This window comes from Nothobranchius furzeri, chromosome 2 (genome assembly GCF_043380555.1).
Source record: "Nothobranchius furzeri strain GRZ-AD chromosome 2, NfurGRZ-RIMD1, whole genome shotgun sequence".
Classification (NCBI taxonomy): domain Eukaryota; kingdom Metazoa; phylum Chordata; class Actinopteri; order Cyprinodontiformes; family Nothobranchiidae; genus Nothobranchius; species Nothobranchius furzeri.
The window spans coordinates 29,956,299-29,972,324 of NC_091742.1; the positions used below are offsets into that span (position 1 = coordinate 29,956,299).

Here is a 16,026-nt window from a genome sequence, read left to right on the forward strand (position 1 = left end):
CCACGTCACTGATAGATCAGCGTGTGAACGTAACAGAGCTGAGAAGGAAACGTATGACCAGCGCTGGTTTAGCCCTGATAAAGCACCAGGCAGCACGGCTCTGCTACAGGGCCCATTAGATGAGCGGCAGGTCAGAACCACTGGTGTCCACTGCTGGTGAATGGGTGATGCTGAAGAATCACACAGATGCTGGGGCATACATTCAGTAGGTATGGAGAGTATTCAGACCGCTGTCAGTTCTTCACTCTGTTACATGGCAGCCACTTGCTAAAACCAATGGTTTTATTTCCCTCATTAATGTTCACACAGCTCCTTATACCGACAGAAAAACAGACTTTTAGACATTTCTGCAGTTATTGAAAAACTCAGTTAAAAATCTTAGATCAGATGATACTCAGTACTCAAGTAGCCTTCTAATCAGATACTTTTTTACCCTTACTTGAGTAATAAACCCTATATCAGGAGAATATTGTCCTCGGTTTGTGTCCTTCCAGTGAGCTTTGCAGATGTGGGAAAATGTCATCAGGCAGTAATCGTTGTTAAATTCATAATTATTCTCAGAGAGAGACCAACTCTTATCGGCCCCTGGGAGCCCCGTAATGCATAGCATCATTTCAACATGGCGGTGTCCGCGACACGGTTTATATGCAGGTAGCGGCGCTGCGGCTGCTTTATATAGCCACTCGTTGCATTCTCCCTCAACCCAAATCCTCGGATCACGCATTTGAGCTAAAACGCTAACGTTAGCTTGCCTTGCGTTGACTGTAGAGTTGTGGGTGACGGTCACGCAGATGTGTCATGAGATTTGAAGCGTCTCCGTCTCCTCCGTTGGCCATTACTTCAGCTTTAGCTTCAAGAAAGTTTTGGTTGTAAACAACAAAGTGCGCATGTGCCGCCGGCAGCTTCAGCAGATGATACGGTGGCTGGTAAGGGTCACCGCGCCTACACCGCAGCCACGGTAACCCACCAAGATAATATAGTTTTTTTTAAAACAAGACGGTTATTATTATTGTCAAATTTTTTTTTACCGGGGTTTACCGCTACACCGGTTACCGTGACAACCCTACATCGATGTTGGGGCATACATAGATTACATAGTGAAATAACAGTAATTTGCTAACTGTTTTAGGACGCCAGCTAATGCGTCTGTTCGTCCCTCCCTCTCACACACAAGCGGTACGGTGAAGAGAAGATAATGAGCAGCAGATCATGTCTGTGACAACCACAGTCATAAATACTATTAGCCATAGAAGCACCATGTACAGAAACCTCCCCAGAAAAACTCCCACATGCCCCGATGCACCGCTTGGTCATAACAAACATGACTGTGTTAGCTGGCATCGCAGTTTCAATCCAAAAAACGACAGATCATTCAGCCCTGACAGCTTTATCTGATAATAGCCCGAACAGCCAGTAGAAGAGGCGGGCAAATGTAAAAAAAATGCTGATGTACAGCCTGGGCCTGAAAATAGGGCAGGTCACTGTCAAGCCCATGGGCCAAGGTCAGCAATCCATCAGCGGCGGAACCAAAGCAGAGGACCAGACAGTACCACAGACACAGAAGATGACCTCAGCTGATGTCTCCATCAGCAGGACTGTGGCTCTTCTAAACTACTTCAACTCGTTCTGGTCGTCCTGGTGTCTCCCTGTGGCCACTTCACGATTCACACTAACGGAACGTGCCAGGAATCTCCTGAATGACACATCTACAAGAGCAGAACTGAAACAGTGAAGCTCCACAATATCAGGAAAACATGCAATCAATACTTTCAGCTGCAAAAAACTAGGGGTGTCAAATGATCGTGTCAGCAGCAATCAGTCAGTTACAGCCAGACATAGTGCATGCATTCATCTGCGTGCAGGCTTCCATGGTAGTGGAAGGGGAAAGGTGCCATGAGGAGATGGAGGCATACATGAGAGTTGTCGGTCATATGAACGGGAAATTAGCATTTCAAAGGTAGCCCAACGGCACCAAGGACGAAGGCAGTGAGCTTTGTCCTGCAGGTGCGCCGATTGGCTCCAGTCCGATCAAATGGAAGCCATTAGTTTATGACTGGATTTAAACCAGACGAGCTGTAGTGTGTACCAATAAGAGATCAATCATCATTTCTAGTAACCGCCTGTACACGACACACAACACAGAACTTGGCCCGGCTTCAATGATGTCCAACAACTAAACTCACGGTGTCCTCCTGCCACCTGAAAGAGTCTGCACCCACACATCGAACTGACCGGCTCAGTCTGGGGACATTTACAGTTATTTGTGTTACCGTGGCAACGCAATTCACAAACTTTTGTCAATCACTTTAAGATGGTTTCAAATGGTAAAAGGACATTGTGACCTGTGTTAAGGGTGTGATGCTGCCTAAGCTCTTTAGCACCTGCTGAATGAGGGCAGGTTGGGAACATCGGCCTAACGATAGCAGACCTTCGGGAAGACTTTCTGCAGTAAGAAACCATCCGGAGTGCTGATTTTCTTCACTTAGCTGGTCAGATAATCACCACGGACGTATATTCGGACATGCAGTCAGACTCTGCCAGAACAAAGGCACGTCATATAAAAGCTGAATCATCACTAAACTAGAGCCAGAATGCAGGGACCCAGAGTAAAAACAAAGTTCTCATGACTAACTTTTATAATGCTGCAGGAAACACTTTAGTGGGTGAAAAATGACGTGAAAGGTGCTCGTGTGTGAGGACGCAGCAGGAGGTGATATGCAGCTCTGCTCTGGCAGGTTTCTGGAGCCGTGACGGCCCAGCCTCTAAGGATGCTGTCGTCAGGTAAACCCAGAGCACAGGCTCGTTACAAACGATGCACACAGCTGCTGGTTACAGATTCAACTCGGACATTCAGGACGAGCCAGCCTTCCCTGTATCCAGGCAAAGACTGGATGCAGCAGTCAGGAAGGGAAGGGGAAGAGGGGGGGTCAGCAAACGGAGAGAGGAAATAAAGGAGGGACAGAGCAGATGAGGAGGAAGAGAGATGTGTAGTTTAAAAGTGGATAAAGAACGAGTGAATAGACGACAAGGACAGACTGGCACCGAGCTGCAGAAGAGAAGGGACGGACAAATGAGGAGGGTGATGTTGGAGGACGAAGAGCCTGGTCTGATCCAGCAGCTGCTGTTCTCCCCAACGTTACACCTTGGCTCTAAATGCCACAGGAAGCCCGAGTCAGCGCTTTTTAAACGCCGAGCTGAGCCAGCCAATCACAGCAGACGGGATGAGCTGGCTACAGCAAGCACAGAGGGACACAGTAGCCGGGACCAGAGGGAGGTCTGGAGCTTCCTCTGGGTTTGATCTGAAAGCATGAAGCTGAGGAAGAGAGATGGCTGCAAGGTCACACCATCTACAGTACTAGCAGAAAAAACCTCCCCGAGCTCAGAGAACACACCAGCAACTAAAGCAAAGCTCATCATCAAGTAGATTTATCAGCAGCTAACTCGCCATAGAAGACTTTACGTTCCTCGTTTCTATCACCAAACGCAGCACATAGCTTACGGTCACTGATACGCGGCGCTCTGCAAAAGCAACTCGGCCTAAAGGGAAACATGGCCGAGCTTTCAGAGCGGGGCAGCGGCTGTTAGATAATTAAACATATGACCTTAGACTGATTACTTGATGCATGCTGCGGCCTCAAAAATAGGAGCAGAAACACCCTAATGTAGAAAAATGTTCAAGTACAATCACCATGTTGTCACGGTTGTGCTCTGAGAGGGAGATCCTAAAGCTAAAACAAGCAGAACTGAATGTTTAAGGATCTCCACCACCCACCTTTGGGCCATAAGCCTGGACTTCTGCCTACATGTCAGAAACCTCCACACAGAAATGTGCAGAAGGAGCGTGGAGCAGAGGCAACCAACGACGAGTCCATGCAGAGATGTGTAAACGTTAGGGTTAGAGGAACGGCTGAGAGGCTTCGATGTGGGGTGACCTCATCGTTTGAGTCGAACAAGTCAAGTTTGGATCTCAGATCACAAATAACACGAACAACAAATGATCATTAACTAAATGAATGTGTCGCTCTTCTGAGGAGTGAGCACCACCTCACCCCTGCCACCAGACCTCAGGGGATAAACCATGTGACTTGAGGTGGTACAGCTTCTTAAAGGGACATGAATGTCACCAACCCACAAACATCTTTCTTCTTTTATTACCAAATGTACGGACATGGGGAAGGACATCAGCTGGAGTCGACATTTTCACAACGTTAAATTTTAGATTATTTCTCAGCTCTAGTCTCCTTCAACAGATCCCTTCAACTGTCTGAATGAAGAAACAAGTAAGGTGCACGACCCGCAGGATGTCACTATAAACATGTCTCTCATCATGAAGCCAGACCCTTCCATCCCAGTTCCCGACATGCGAGCTAAAATAAAACACACACAAAACTCAAGCATGAATAAAGGGCCTTTGTCAGCTGAATGGATGGAAGACGGAGCCGTTTTCCCAAATTCATCTGTGAGCAACACGCAAAACTATGTGACTGGGATGAATGTCACTGGTGAACAACTGGTTCCCAAAAGAAGGAAGTCTTAGCGGATTCTGTGGGATGAAGAGTTTTGCACCAACAGCAGTTCATCTCACACACTCACACCTGGCATCATCACATGCAGACGGCCAGAATGAAACCAGTTCCTCTGTGGGCCACAACAGCTGTTTTTACTGGTGGTGACTTTAAGGAAGAACATACAGATGAACTGTTTTTAATCCCTCTCTAACATACAGCCCAGAGAATCTGTTGAAATACTTGGTCGCATCGGTATTTTTGAACTCTTGAGTAATAGGGCAGAAAAAAACATCAGGAGCTTGGGGACGGCGGCTTTTTCAAGTCACATCTTTGGACTTCCAGCGTCCTCAGCAGGAAGGTTAGCGGAGACCTTCTGCAGGCAACAGCCCCGCAGCTCCATCAGTCCATGTGCCTCGAGGTAAGTGTTGCTGTTGTGTGTAATGTCTGAAGATGTACGTTGCTGCATCTAAACCACGTCTGATGACATCAGAGTTCACCAGTGAATGTGAAGCAGTGGAAGGATGAGGCAGAAAGGGGGGGGGGTAGAAGATCCCAAGGGTCCACAGAGTCTGCCTGATGACCTGCGCTACAGAAGATCCTCTGGGACGGAGGAAGGAAGCCAGCCCTTCTCCTGCCACGTTCTGATGACACATCACAATTAGCAGCAGCCATCGATGTGCCTACGAAGCTCCAGACTGACTGACCGAGTGATTTTATACACCATCTGTGTGTGTCCTGGTGAGGAAATGCAAACAGCTGTTACCTGCACAGGTAATCCCTTTGCACATACACTCTAAAAACTCGAGAACATTCCTGTTTGTTTTGCACGTTCCTTTTGAGAACGTCAGAGGTCTAACACTGCTGGTTCCAGGATGGCTCATACAAATATAAATATGCTGTTGACAGTTACTAGGTAGAGGTGACACTTCCTGTGTTCGGAGGAGACGAGAGACGATTAGTGCCGATCTCTTGTCTGAACGGCATCCTTTGAAACATCCTGCAACGACTCGTGTTTTAGAAACCCATCCCTGTTTCCTGCTCCCGAATATTGTGGAGAACTAATCTTATGATTTTATCTTTAGTGAAGAAGGAAATGTGCAGCGAGACAACCGTGTTTGGGGCATTTTTAATAAACTAGGACTAAATTAAAATAGGAGGGGTGAAGAGTAGCTGCTGGACTTCCGGCTCAGACTCGCTGACCTTGGACGAGTGTTCGTGGAGACCGGTGGACAAGAGGATGCACGGGCCCCTCTGCTACGTCTGTTCGCGAGTCCTCTGAAGACAATGGAAACAGCAGAGGAGCATCTGCTTTCTGGTGGGAACAAGACATCTAACCAGTGAGGAAATAAACAGTGTGACCTTGTGAATTCCCAACAACACCATACCGCTGGACACGAGCAAGCTGTAAAGTACACAATGACACCCAGCTGTCCCACTTCCTTATATGACATCATGCACCCGTTTGGGTCCAGACTAGCTCACCCAGGCCTGCGGTTCCTTCCTGTCCTCTGTGCCCACCACAGTCACCGGACGGCCACAAAGGAAACGGCAAAACAGCAGGTGGCTGAGGATGTCCTGATGGAGTCCAACACAACACGGGGCTATACGGTTGGCTCTAGTTGAAGGAGAGCAACAGAAATGCTAACATTCCCACCGAAAGAAGGGCTAATAAACAGGTTTATCACTGCAGCAGCGCCATAAAACACAAGCATGGAGTCAAAGCAGTGATGGGTTGTGAGTTTGGTACCTGGGCCCTCAGTGAGTTGCAGATAAAGGGTAACGATTCTGATGAAGTTTAGTCCGGCAGAGAAGGCCTTGGCGATAGCACACCACTGAGTCAGAGGCCTCAGGTGCCAAAGGTTTTAGCGCTTAAAGGAGTGAACTGCCCCCAAGACAACCCTAACCCTAACCCACGAATACCAGGGAGGAACTTGTGCTTTATGAGAGAGCCTACTTATTCAAAACCACAATAATGTGTGTGTTTGTGCGTGTGTCTCCCCTGTGAGTTGTGTGTGAGGCATGCTGCCAATGAAAGCATTACAGGGTGGAGCACAAATCGGCTGCAGCTGAATGGCTGACCACGGGTCACACAACCGCCCCCATGTAGGCCAGCGGTGTCCTGGCACGGCCTCCTACTTTCATTCAGCTGCATGACCTTTTCTGGTCTGGCCTTCACCTCTTTCTCCTGTTTACCATTTGGTGCTCATGTAAAAACCAGCCACTAGCTAGCTCAGCCTACCTGACAGCTGAGCCACTGATGCCGATAACAACAGCTGTTGCTCACCGCACAACTTTGCTTTTGGGTCTCCTGCCGGGTAGACATACCTGGAGAACCTCACCAGGGAAGCCTCCAGAAGGCATCCTAACAAGATGCCCGAGCCAACTCAACTGGTTCCTCTTGATGTGTAGAAGCAGCAAATTTACACAGAGCCCCTCCCGGATGACCAGGATTCTCACCCCATCTCTAAGGGCGAGCCCAAACACCCTGCGGAGGAAACTCGCTTGCTTGTGTCCGCATTCTCAGGGACCATGATCTTGTATTATGTCGAGTCAAGTTGGAGACCACGGTCTGATGAAGTCATCAGGACCACAACATCTGCCAAAAGCAGAGGCCTGATCCATAGGCCAATAATAATAATATTAATAATAAAATAAAATTCCCTCAACACCTTGGCTGCGCCTAGGAATTCTTAAATTCTGTCCATAAAAGTTATGAACAACATTGGTGACAAAAGACAGCCTTGGTGGAGTCTAGATCTCACTGGGAACAAGCCCGACTTGCTGCCGGCAATAGTGTCAAACCAAGCTCTGACACTGGTCGAATAGCGGCCCAACAGTCCGTATTAAGGAGCCCGGTGCCCCATACTTCTAGAGTACCTCTACAGGGCCTCCTGAGGGACGCGGGCAAACGCCTTCTCCGAATCCGCAAACACATGAAGATTGGTTGGGCGAACTCCCACGCACCCTCCAGGACCCCCATAAGGGTATAGGGCTGGTCCAGTGTTCCAGTGCCAGGACAAAAACCACAAAGCTCCTCCTGAATCTGAGGTTTGACAATCCAGCAGACCCTTCTCTCCAGAACCCTTAAATAGACCTTACCAGGGAGGCTCAGGAGTGTGATCCCCTGTAGTTGGAACACACCTTATGGCCCCCCATTTTAAATGGAGGACCACCACCCTGGTCTGCCAATCTAGTGGAACTGCCCCTGATGTCTACACAATATTGCAGAGCCGCGTCAACCAACACAACCCCACAAAATCCAGAGCCTTAAGGAACTCTGGGTTCATCTCATCCACCCCCGGAGCCTTGCCGCACCACCCCAGTGACCTCGGCTCCAGAGATTGGAGGCCCAAATCCAGACTCTGCTTCCTCACTGGAAGACGTGCCGGTGGGATTGAGGAGGTCTTCGAAGCACTCCTCTTGAGTCGAGGTCATCAGCATTGTAAACAGTGTTGGTAGTGCACTGCTTACACCTCCTGAGACCTCAGATGGTGGACCAGAAACTCCTCATAGCTGTACGTAAATCATGCTCCATGGTCTCACTGAACTTTTCCCACGCCCATGTTTTTGCCTCTGCAACCACCTGAGCTGCATTCCCCTTGGACCTTTGGTGCCTATCAGCTGCCTCTGGAGTCCCAAAGGCCAAAGAGGCAACACTTTCTTCAGCTTGACAGCATCTCTAGTGTCCATCAACAGGCTCAGGGGTTGCCACTACGACAGGCAGCCACCTCGACAATGGAGGCACGGAGCATGGCCAACTTGGACTCAATGCAACCATCAATCATCGAACTGTGGTCTAAGGTATCCTGGTGCCAAGAGCACATACGGACACCTTTATGCTTGAGCATGGTGTTCATTATGGGTAATCCATGACGAGCACAGAAGTGCAACAGCAAAACACTGCTCAGGTTCTTCCCAACAAAACCTCTCCAAATCTAAACTGCCATTGCCCACGTGAGCATTGAAGTCCTCCAGGAGAACAAGGGAGTCACCAGCAGAAGCGCTCTCCAACACCCCCTCCAGAGACTCCGTAGAGGGTGGGTGGTCTGATCTAGTCGCCAAGATGGGGGGCAACTAGTAGGCCTACCTCTGCTTGGCGCCCCTCAGTGGGAGCAACCGCAGAGTGGTAGTGTCCAACCCGTCTCGAGGAAACTGGTTCCAGAGCCATAGTCATGAGATGAGGCGAGTCTGACTATATCTAGCCACTGTCTCTAAATAGTTATTTTATATTGTTGAAATTACACTTGAAGTAATTAAAATCAAGATTTGTAATGTTGTCTGACAAGTTCGCCTCTCTGACAGAACACTCACCCTCTTCTAATGCTAGTCCTGAACCGCCCCTGCTTAGAAGACTTTAATACTGCAATAAAGGATCGTTTAGAGTTGAAGACACTTAAAAGTAAAGAAAAACACATCTGCCAGTAAACGTTAAAGTACTGAACTGGGAATGAAAGAAATAGCACCCAAGATCTAAAAACGAGGACAACTGAGATCAACTTACATCTGGACCGTTTTGAAAAACACGCAATGTCCAACAGTTGATCAATGCATCCATTTTTAAAGTACGCATGGAGAGTTTGTGCTAAGTGTGCAATGTTTCAGCAATACCTGCTGATACAGAAACTGAAATTTACCCCTGAATTCATGGATAAACAAGACGATTTAGCTGAATGACAGCACTCAGGTTAGCCAACTCCACCGATGGTGCAGGTAGCAGGCGGTTGAGATGAAGACTCAGGACACAGCGTACTTTCCCGTCTCCATTTCGCCATGGCTGCAGGTTATGTAGGGGTCTCTGTTTCAGCTGGAATGAGGTCACTGCCACACAAGACGCAAAGCAAGCCCAAAACAAACATGTCTTCTTCTCAGTCAGGAGGAAACGGCACATGCTGCTTCAACGTTTGCTTTTGATGTATTGTTGTGTAGAAACACACACACACACACACACACACACACACACACACACACACACACACACACACACACACACACACACACACACGCACGCACACACACACACGCACGCACACACACGCACACACGCACGCACACACGCACGCGCGCGCACACACACACACACACACACACACACACACACACTCACACTCACACACACACACACACACACACACACACACACTCACACACACACACACGCGCACACACACACACGCACACACACACACGCACGCGCACACACGCGCGCACACACACACACACACACACACAAACACACACACGCACGCACACACACACGCACACACGCACGCGCACACACGCGCACACACACACACGCGCGCGCACGCACACACACACACACACGCGCGCACACACACACGCACACGCACACGCGCACACACACACACACACACACACACACACACACACACACACACACACACAGTGAACTACAAAGGCCCGCAAAAGCTGGAGGTCTTATTTTTCCTGGCGCCATCTTGAATAATTTTCCTACATACAGAATTAAGCTGCGTTACGAGTTCGTCCCTTCTCACAGGTAAACTGTGTGATAGTCGCTCGTGTGGGCCAAACACGGCTAAACGTGCACATGGAACAGGTGAGCTGCTCTCTTCCTTTGACCACGCGGCTGGATGTTCTACCAGAAACAAAGGAAGACATGGGAGTGGCGACACGTTACAAACGTTTTAGGACAAGACTAGACTTGACCCTAATCCTGTCACTCTGTAGTTGCTGGCTGTCCCACACAGGCGGGGTTTTCTCTCCGGTAGACGGGTCGTCGCATCAGCCAGAATCGGACTTTAGTGATACTGGGTGCGTGTGTCCGACTGCTGATTTAGCAAATGAAAGACTTTATTAAAACACTTCACAATGCAGTTCTTCAGTTTACTCCAGTGAAATCCAATGAGCATGGCCAATGAGCATAAGCCATCCACCCATTTAAAGCAACACTTCGCTCATCCTTCCAGGTTAGGCGTCCACCCCCTAACTTTTAAACGATAAACAGGGATGGGTACTGTGTTCAGTACTATTCAAGGTACCGACCAAGGACCGATTCACGTGATATGAAATGGTGCCTTGTTCTGGTACCTGATTTCCCAAGACAGACCGCAGCACCGGCGCAAGAGCATCATGTCGTCGGTGGCTGCAGGTGAGATGTGAGCCGAGCGTGGCAGAACGAGTTTGGGTCCACGTCACTTAATGCAAGCTACCATCATCCTGATCTGCTCCAGCAGCTACATAAACTGTTTAGACTACATCAGCTTGATAGTTTAGCTTCCGTTGCTAGCAGCTAATGGTGCTTTCACTTTCTGCTCGGTACTCGGGAAATCCGACTTCCGAGTAGGAAAAATCAACAGTTTGAAAATGAACGGCAAAAGGAATGAAGATACAGTAAATTTAGTTCACAACAGAGATGTTTGCTTCAGTTAAATGAGTAATTTATAAAAGTACAAGGACCCACACAGGAGAACGGCAACACCATAAAGGTCTGTGGTTTACTTTATGTTGTGTTTACGTCGGCGAAGCAGGATTCACAGGAAGTGATGTACATTTAGGTGCACTTGACTCTAATTTAGAACACTTCCAGAGGTTTTACACCGCCTTCATGTTTGACTTCCTGCCTGGCATGAACTAAACTGCAGAGTTTGATAAGTTTTGGCAGCGTAGCGCGTAAGCGACAGGCTCAAAATGTAATGGTCGCATCCCTTCGCTTCAGGGACGCATCCAAAACTGCTGGAAAGGACCCCGTCCACTATAAAGGCAGCGCTATACACTTCACAAAGTATGTTTGCGGTTGTTTTCACATCCAGTGGAAAGGAGGGGTGAGACGTTCACCCTCAGAGGCAGGACGCAGCGAGCAGCAGCAACATGGAACCGCTCCACAGTAACGGCACATCTGTGGGTCGGGTGTTGCGTCCTGCCGAGCTCAGTCGAAGGGCTCGAGTGTCACCACTAGGAAACGTCAGGATGAAGTCACCACTTGGCACGGTGTGTTTCTTTAAAGGCTAGGGCACGCCGGCGTTGTTGGGAGGCCTGCTAAGTACTGCCCGTCAGCTGAGGACCGGACCACCAGAGCCAGAACTTTTACTTTGAAGTGAAGCGTTTCTTTACACCGGTACTAACACACAGCTGACACCTTCAGGCAGAGCTATTAGCATTCATACAACAAGGAGCTGTTCAGATGGGGACTGGGGGGGCAGACCAACTTGGCCTCCACAGCCAAGCTCCCCCACCATTTGGCTGCACTTAAATGCCTTCCTGTTTGTGTTTGACGCAGCAGGTCAGTGGCAACGCCAAGCCGCTGCCTGTTTGACCTTCCTCTTTGAAATGTTTCACAGGTCTGTCACACAGAGGTCACCGCACACGCCACTCAGTTCCTCATCGTCTCTTGTATTAATAATCTGCCTTGATTCGTGTTTCTGCCTGAGAGAGAAGAGGAATCCGACGCTGCGCCGCCTCAGCACTTGTTTTTAGGCCTTGGAAAAGACAAGCAGGCCGAGAAGGCATGCTCTGGCAGTGAGCTGGGCCTCTGTGCCAGATAAAAAAGGTGAGTTGTTCACATTCCTGCTTCCTGCACAAACCAAACCCCAATGTCACACACACACACACACACACACACAGTCCTGCTGGAAAGGCACAGCGCTTGCCGTGTGTGTGACGTAACGAATGAAAGCGACAGCTACCAAACTAAAAACTTGTGAGAAACGTTGATGTGCGTCCAGCCAAGACGACTGTCGACAAGTGTTTTCCTGCACCCATGCAAAGGAAAACATGGAGACTAATCTGGGGAGGGTTGCAGCAACGAGGCATCAACTTTACAGAAGAGGGATTAAAGGTCGCCTGGAGGAGAGGACATGTTTATTGGATCTTTCCTGGATTTATATCAAACTCTTTCCTCTAATATCCTTCAGCGTACTGGGTAGCGCCTCGTCGCCAGCTGCTTACTCTGATTCTGGCCTACAGCTTTTTGATGTTTTTGGGGCCAAAAATGACTCAAAACTATGATTAACGGAAGAGAAAAGCCGTTAACTATTATTTAATCAACTTGAAATGTCATAACTATTCCTGTAAATGGAAATACTGGTTTTAATGAAAGCTTTCCAACGGCTCAAACCAGTTAGTCACAGACACACACACACAACAGGTGTCTCGTCACCTTTCCCTGACCTCAGTGCACAACTTTAAAAGACCGAAGAATTTCAGACGCAACATCAAACCCTCGTTTACGTCGATATTCTCTAAATATGCCGTCTTTGGCGGTTTTAGTACTAATTCTTGATATTCTTCATTTACCACCTTTGCACCATGTTAAGAAGTAATAATATAGTAATAACATGTGTGTGTACGGTCTTTAACTGAGGCACTAAAAGCTCTGTTGGTGATCAGAACCGGTCGATATTCAGGATGATCGGAATCATTGGTGTTCCAGAATCACCATTTTCCAATTAGTAGGAATTTCTTTTGGAAATCAAATAAACTATGTTAAAGACCAAGTCCACTTGTTCTTTAACCCGTCTGCTGTGGTTGAATGCCTGTCAGACGATTTCTGTGGGACAAAATAATGACATCCTGTGGTCAGATTTGGGTACTACACTCTATTTTGAAAACAACTGAGTGACTCACTCCAGTTCTGGGAGTTTTATGGCTGTTAATGGTTTCGGACCAGCACCAGAAGATTCTAGATGACGAGTCATACACAGCGAGTTCACAAGGAGACAAATACGTTTCACTGTAATATCCATTTGTTAGTCATCGAAAAGTAGCCCGAGATATTTTAGAGCCAACTATTTGCCTCCAACTCATTGTTAGCATTGTTAACTCAACATTAGCCTCTAGCCTTCTGTACTTGATATTAGAATAAAACTAAAAGATGTCGTGGCTTCTTAGAAGTACAAGAAATTAGGGCTGAAACGATTCCTCGAGTACCTCGAATAATTCGAGTACAAAACAGCCTCGAGTCAAATTATCTGCCTCGAGGCTTCGTTTAATTCACGTTTAATTAATTCATGGCTTTGCAGCCACCCGGGGTCACGTTTCACCCGGACCGAAATAAGTGGCGCACATACACACTGCACTGAATGCACACGCGAGTGGCGAACGCAACTTAACTTTCTCTTAAGTCATGGCGGACAACGTGGACCCCGGTGGAGTGCGAAAAAGACACAAAATGCCAAAGGTGTGGGAGCATTTTTCACGTCGTAAGGCGGGAAACGTAGTCCAGTGTAAATACTGTTAAATGGATCTAGCCTACCACAACACCACATCCTCCATGCTGCAACCTGACCAGGAAACATCCACATGTAAACGTCACTTCTGCACGCGGACTCGGAGCCTCTACAAGATAATGTGTTTTAGCCTGTATTTCTATATATCCTGCAGACGCTGTGCGACTTTTTTGTTTGTAGCACTCACACCGTACGTCTGGTAGCAACACGTCGGACTTGAAATGTGCTAAAAATAGCAGTTTTTACAACACGTTGGACTTTTTACTGTGTTGTTATTGACGTCCGTTGTCCCTCAGGATTTCTGCAGGACACGGGTATTTATGAGCGGCGGAGGAAAACGAAAGAAAGTAAATAAATGTTGTGTGATCAGTGTAATTTGACAAAACCACGGCAAACACGCTTTCGACAATCCTCGTTAGTGTGAGACAAAAAGTGTAGAAATGAAAACGAATGTGTGTTAATAGGGAAACGGCTGGCGAGCCATGTTTGCACATGCGCCGTGAGGGGTTCTGGTGCTGTTTGGGCCGCAGCCGCTCACATTTGTTTACTGTGAAGTAAAGTTGGTTTTGAAAACTAATTTTGAATAAAACTTGAAGAATGACTGGCAATTGCTTGCTCATTTCAAGAGGTCTTTCGTTTTTTATAACATGCTATTTGATATAATGGTTTAAAAATGCAAAAGAGTAATTTATTAGAGTACTCGATTAATCGATAAAAGATTCGATAGAGTACTCGATTACAAAAATATTCGATAGCTGCAGCCCCATAAGAAATAACTTCTGGGTCACTCCTGTTTACTGGTTTGGTTCTTTAAACAACTCTGGAGCATTTTTGCCAGGTGGTATTGAATTACAAATGCAGGCGCAGCAGCATTAGCTAGCATGGACGCAGCAACCCCACAGGCTGTAAACAAAAACTACATCCCTCTACTGGGCCATTCCCATCTGTACCGGGTCGGCCCGGGCCGGGTAGCGTAGGTTGTTTACATATCTGGGTGGCCTGGTATTTTTCCGGGCCGACCAAGGCTCATTCTCAGCCCTCTTCTCGAGGGGGTCTGCTTCAGGCCGACCAGGGCCAACACACCCACTGCTGACAGCAAATTCACACCTTCCATTAGAGCAAGCCTCTGATTGGTGGGTAGAATCAGACCACATGGGCTTAAGACAAGGATGTGTGGAATCAACCGGGCCAGGCTGGGGCCAACTGGGGCTACCCGGCCCGGGCCGACCCGGTACAGATGGGAATGGCCCATAACTGACAACCCCAGCTGGCTGAGAATAAAATCTACTGGGATGCCTATGGAAAGCGTGGATTTAAATCAGCTCTACTGAAGCGGTGCATCAGCCTCCTACGATGGTCCCGCTACTAAAACCAGAACTGGTGCGACTTTGTGATTCTTGGTTGAGCTCTACACATGCATCTCTTTAATGAAAAATTATTCACCGCCTTTGCAGCAGTTTAATAGTAATAATCATCTACTGTAGTCTTTCTCCACTGTGAAGTCAAACTGATTCAACTACTGAACAGGTTTAGATCTCAGGTGAAGGCGGGTCCTTCTTGAAGGGTGCTTGTGGAGACAACAGGGGTTCGGACTTCTCTGTCAGTACAGAACTTCTGATTACATCAAAGCAGAGGGTGAGGAGGAGGAGAGCAGGCCAAAGTGAGCCTCAGTACTACTATAAAAGGAATGTGATGGTTAAGGGAGGGCCGCTGCACCACTAGCGTTTTCATCTTACCACACTGGGACCAAAACATGGAATTAAACTGGAAAGGTAACTCACCCCAGTCCATGAACTCCAGGATGTTTTTCTCTCGTCTGATGGGGGAATTGTTGCACTCATCATAGAGGCAGACCAGGACGTCCAGCAGCGTCTCCACACTCAGACACTGGCCACTGGAGTGGGCTGGTCCGTCCAGGATCAGCTTCTCCAGCTTCTTCAGACGCACCTCTCCCGACATGGCTTCAAAGTAACGATGGTGAAAGAATCTTAAAGAAAGAAAATATCCTCCTGGGCCTGCAGAGGTGTCCTCTCACTTTGTGGAGAAAATAACCAAACTTTGTGTTGGGGTGGGCTAGTTCATGGCCCCCCTCTAAAGATACGATGTCCAGGCGGTGGGGGCAGACGTACAGCACTGGGCCATGTTTAATCCCCAGGAAAAAGCTGCTCCCACTTACAGAGCCAGGCTGTCCCAGGCCGGTGAGCTTTCCTCTTTGATAGATGTGGAAGATCACGGCGCTGCCGGGCAGTTTCCTGCTTTTCCCAGGATGAGAAACTGGATGCGGGAAGTCGACGCCTTCAACAGAGCCCCGGGAG

The 16,026-nt window shown here is 48.1% G+C and overlaps 1 protein-coding gene across 5 annotated transcripts in view; it reads right to left on the reverse strand.

Moving 5' to 3' along the window:
- Positions 1–15,897, reverse strand: part of cdc42bpab (CDC42 binding protein kinase alpha (DMPK-like) b) — a 107,233-nt gene extending 91,336 nt beyond the window's left edge. For all 5 annotated transcript variants that reach the window (XM_070545654.1, XM_070545655.1, XM_070545639.1 and 2 more), the window contains exon 1: positions 15,493–15,897. In XM_070545654.1, coding sequence (XP_070401755.1) covers positions 15,493–15,670 — 178 coding nt within the window. In that variant the 5' untranslated portion in view covers positions 15,671–15,897. The remainder of the gene's footprint in view (positions 1–15,492) is intronic.
- Between the last annotated feature and the right edge of the window lie 129 nt (positions 15,898–16,026).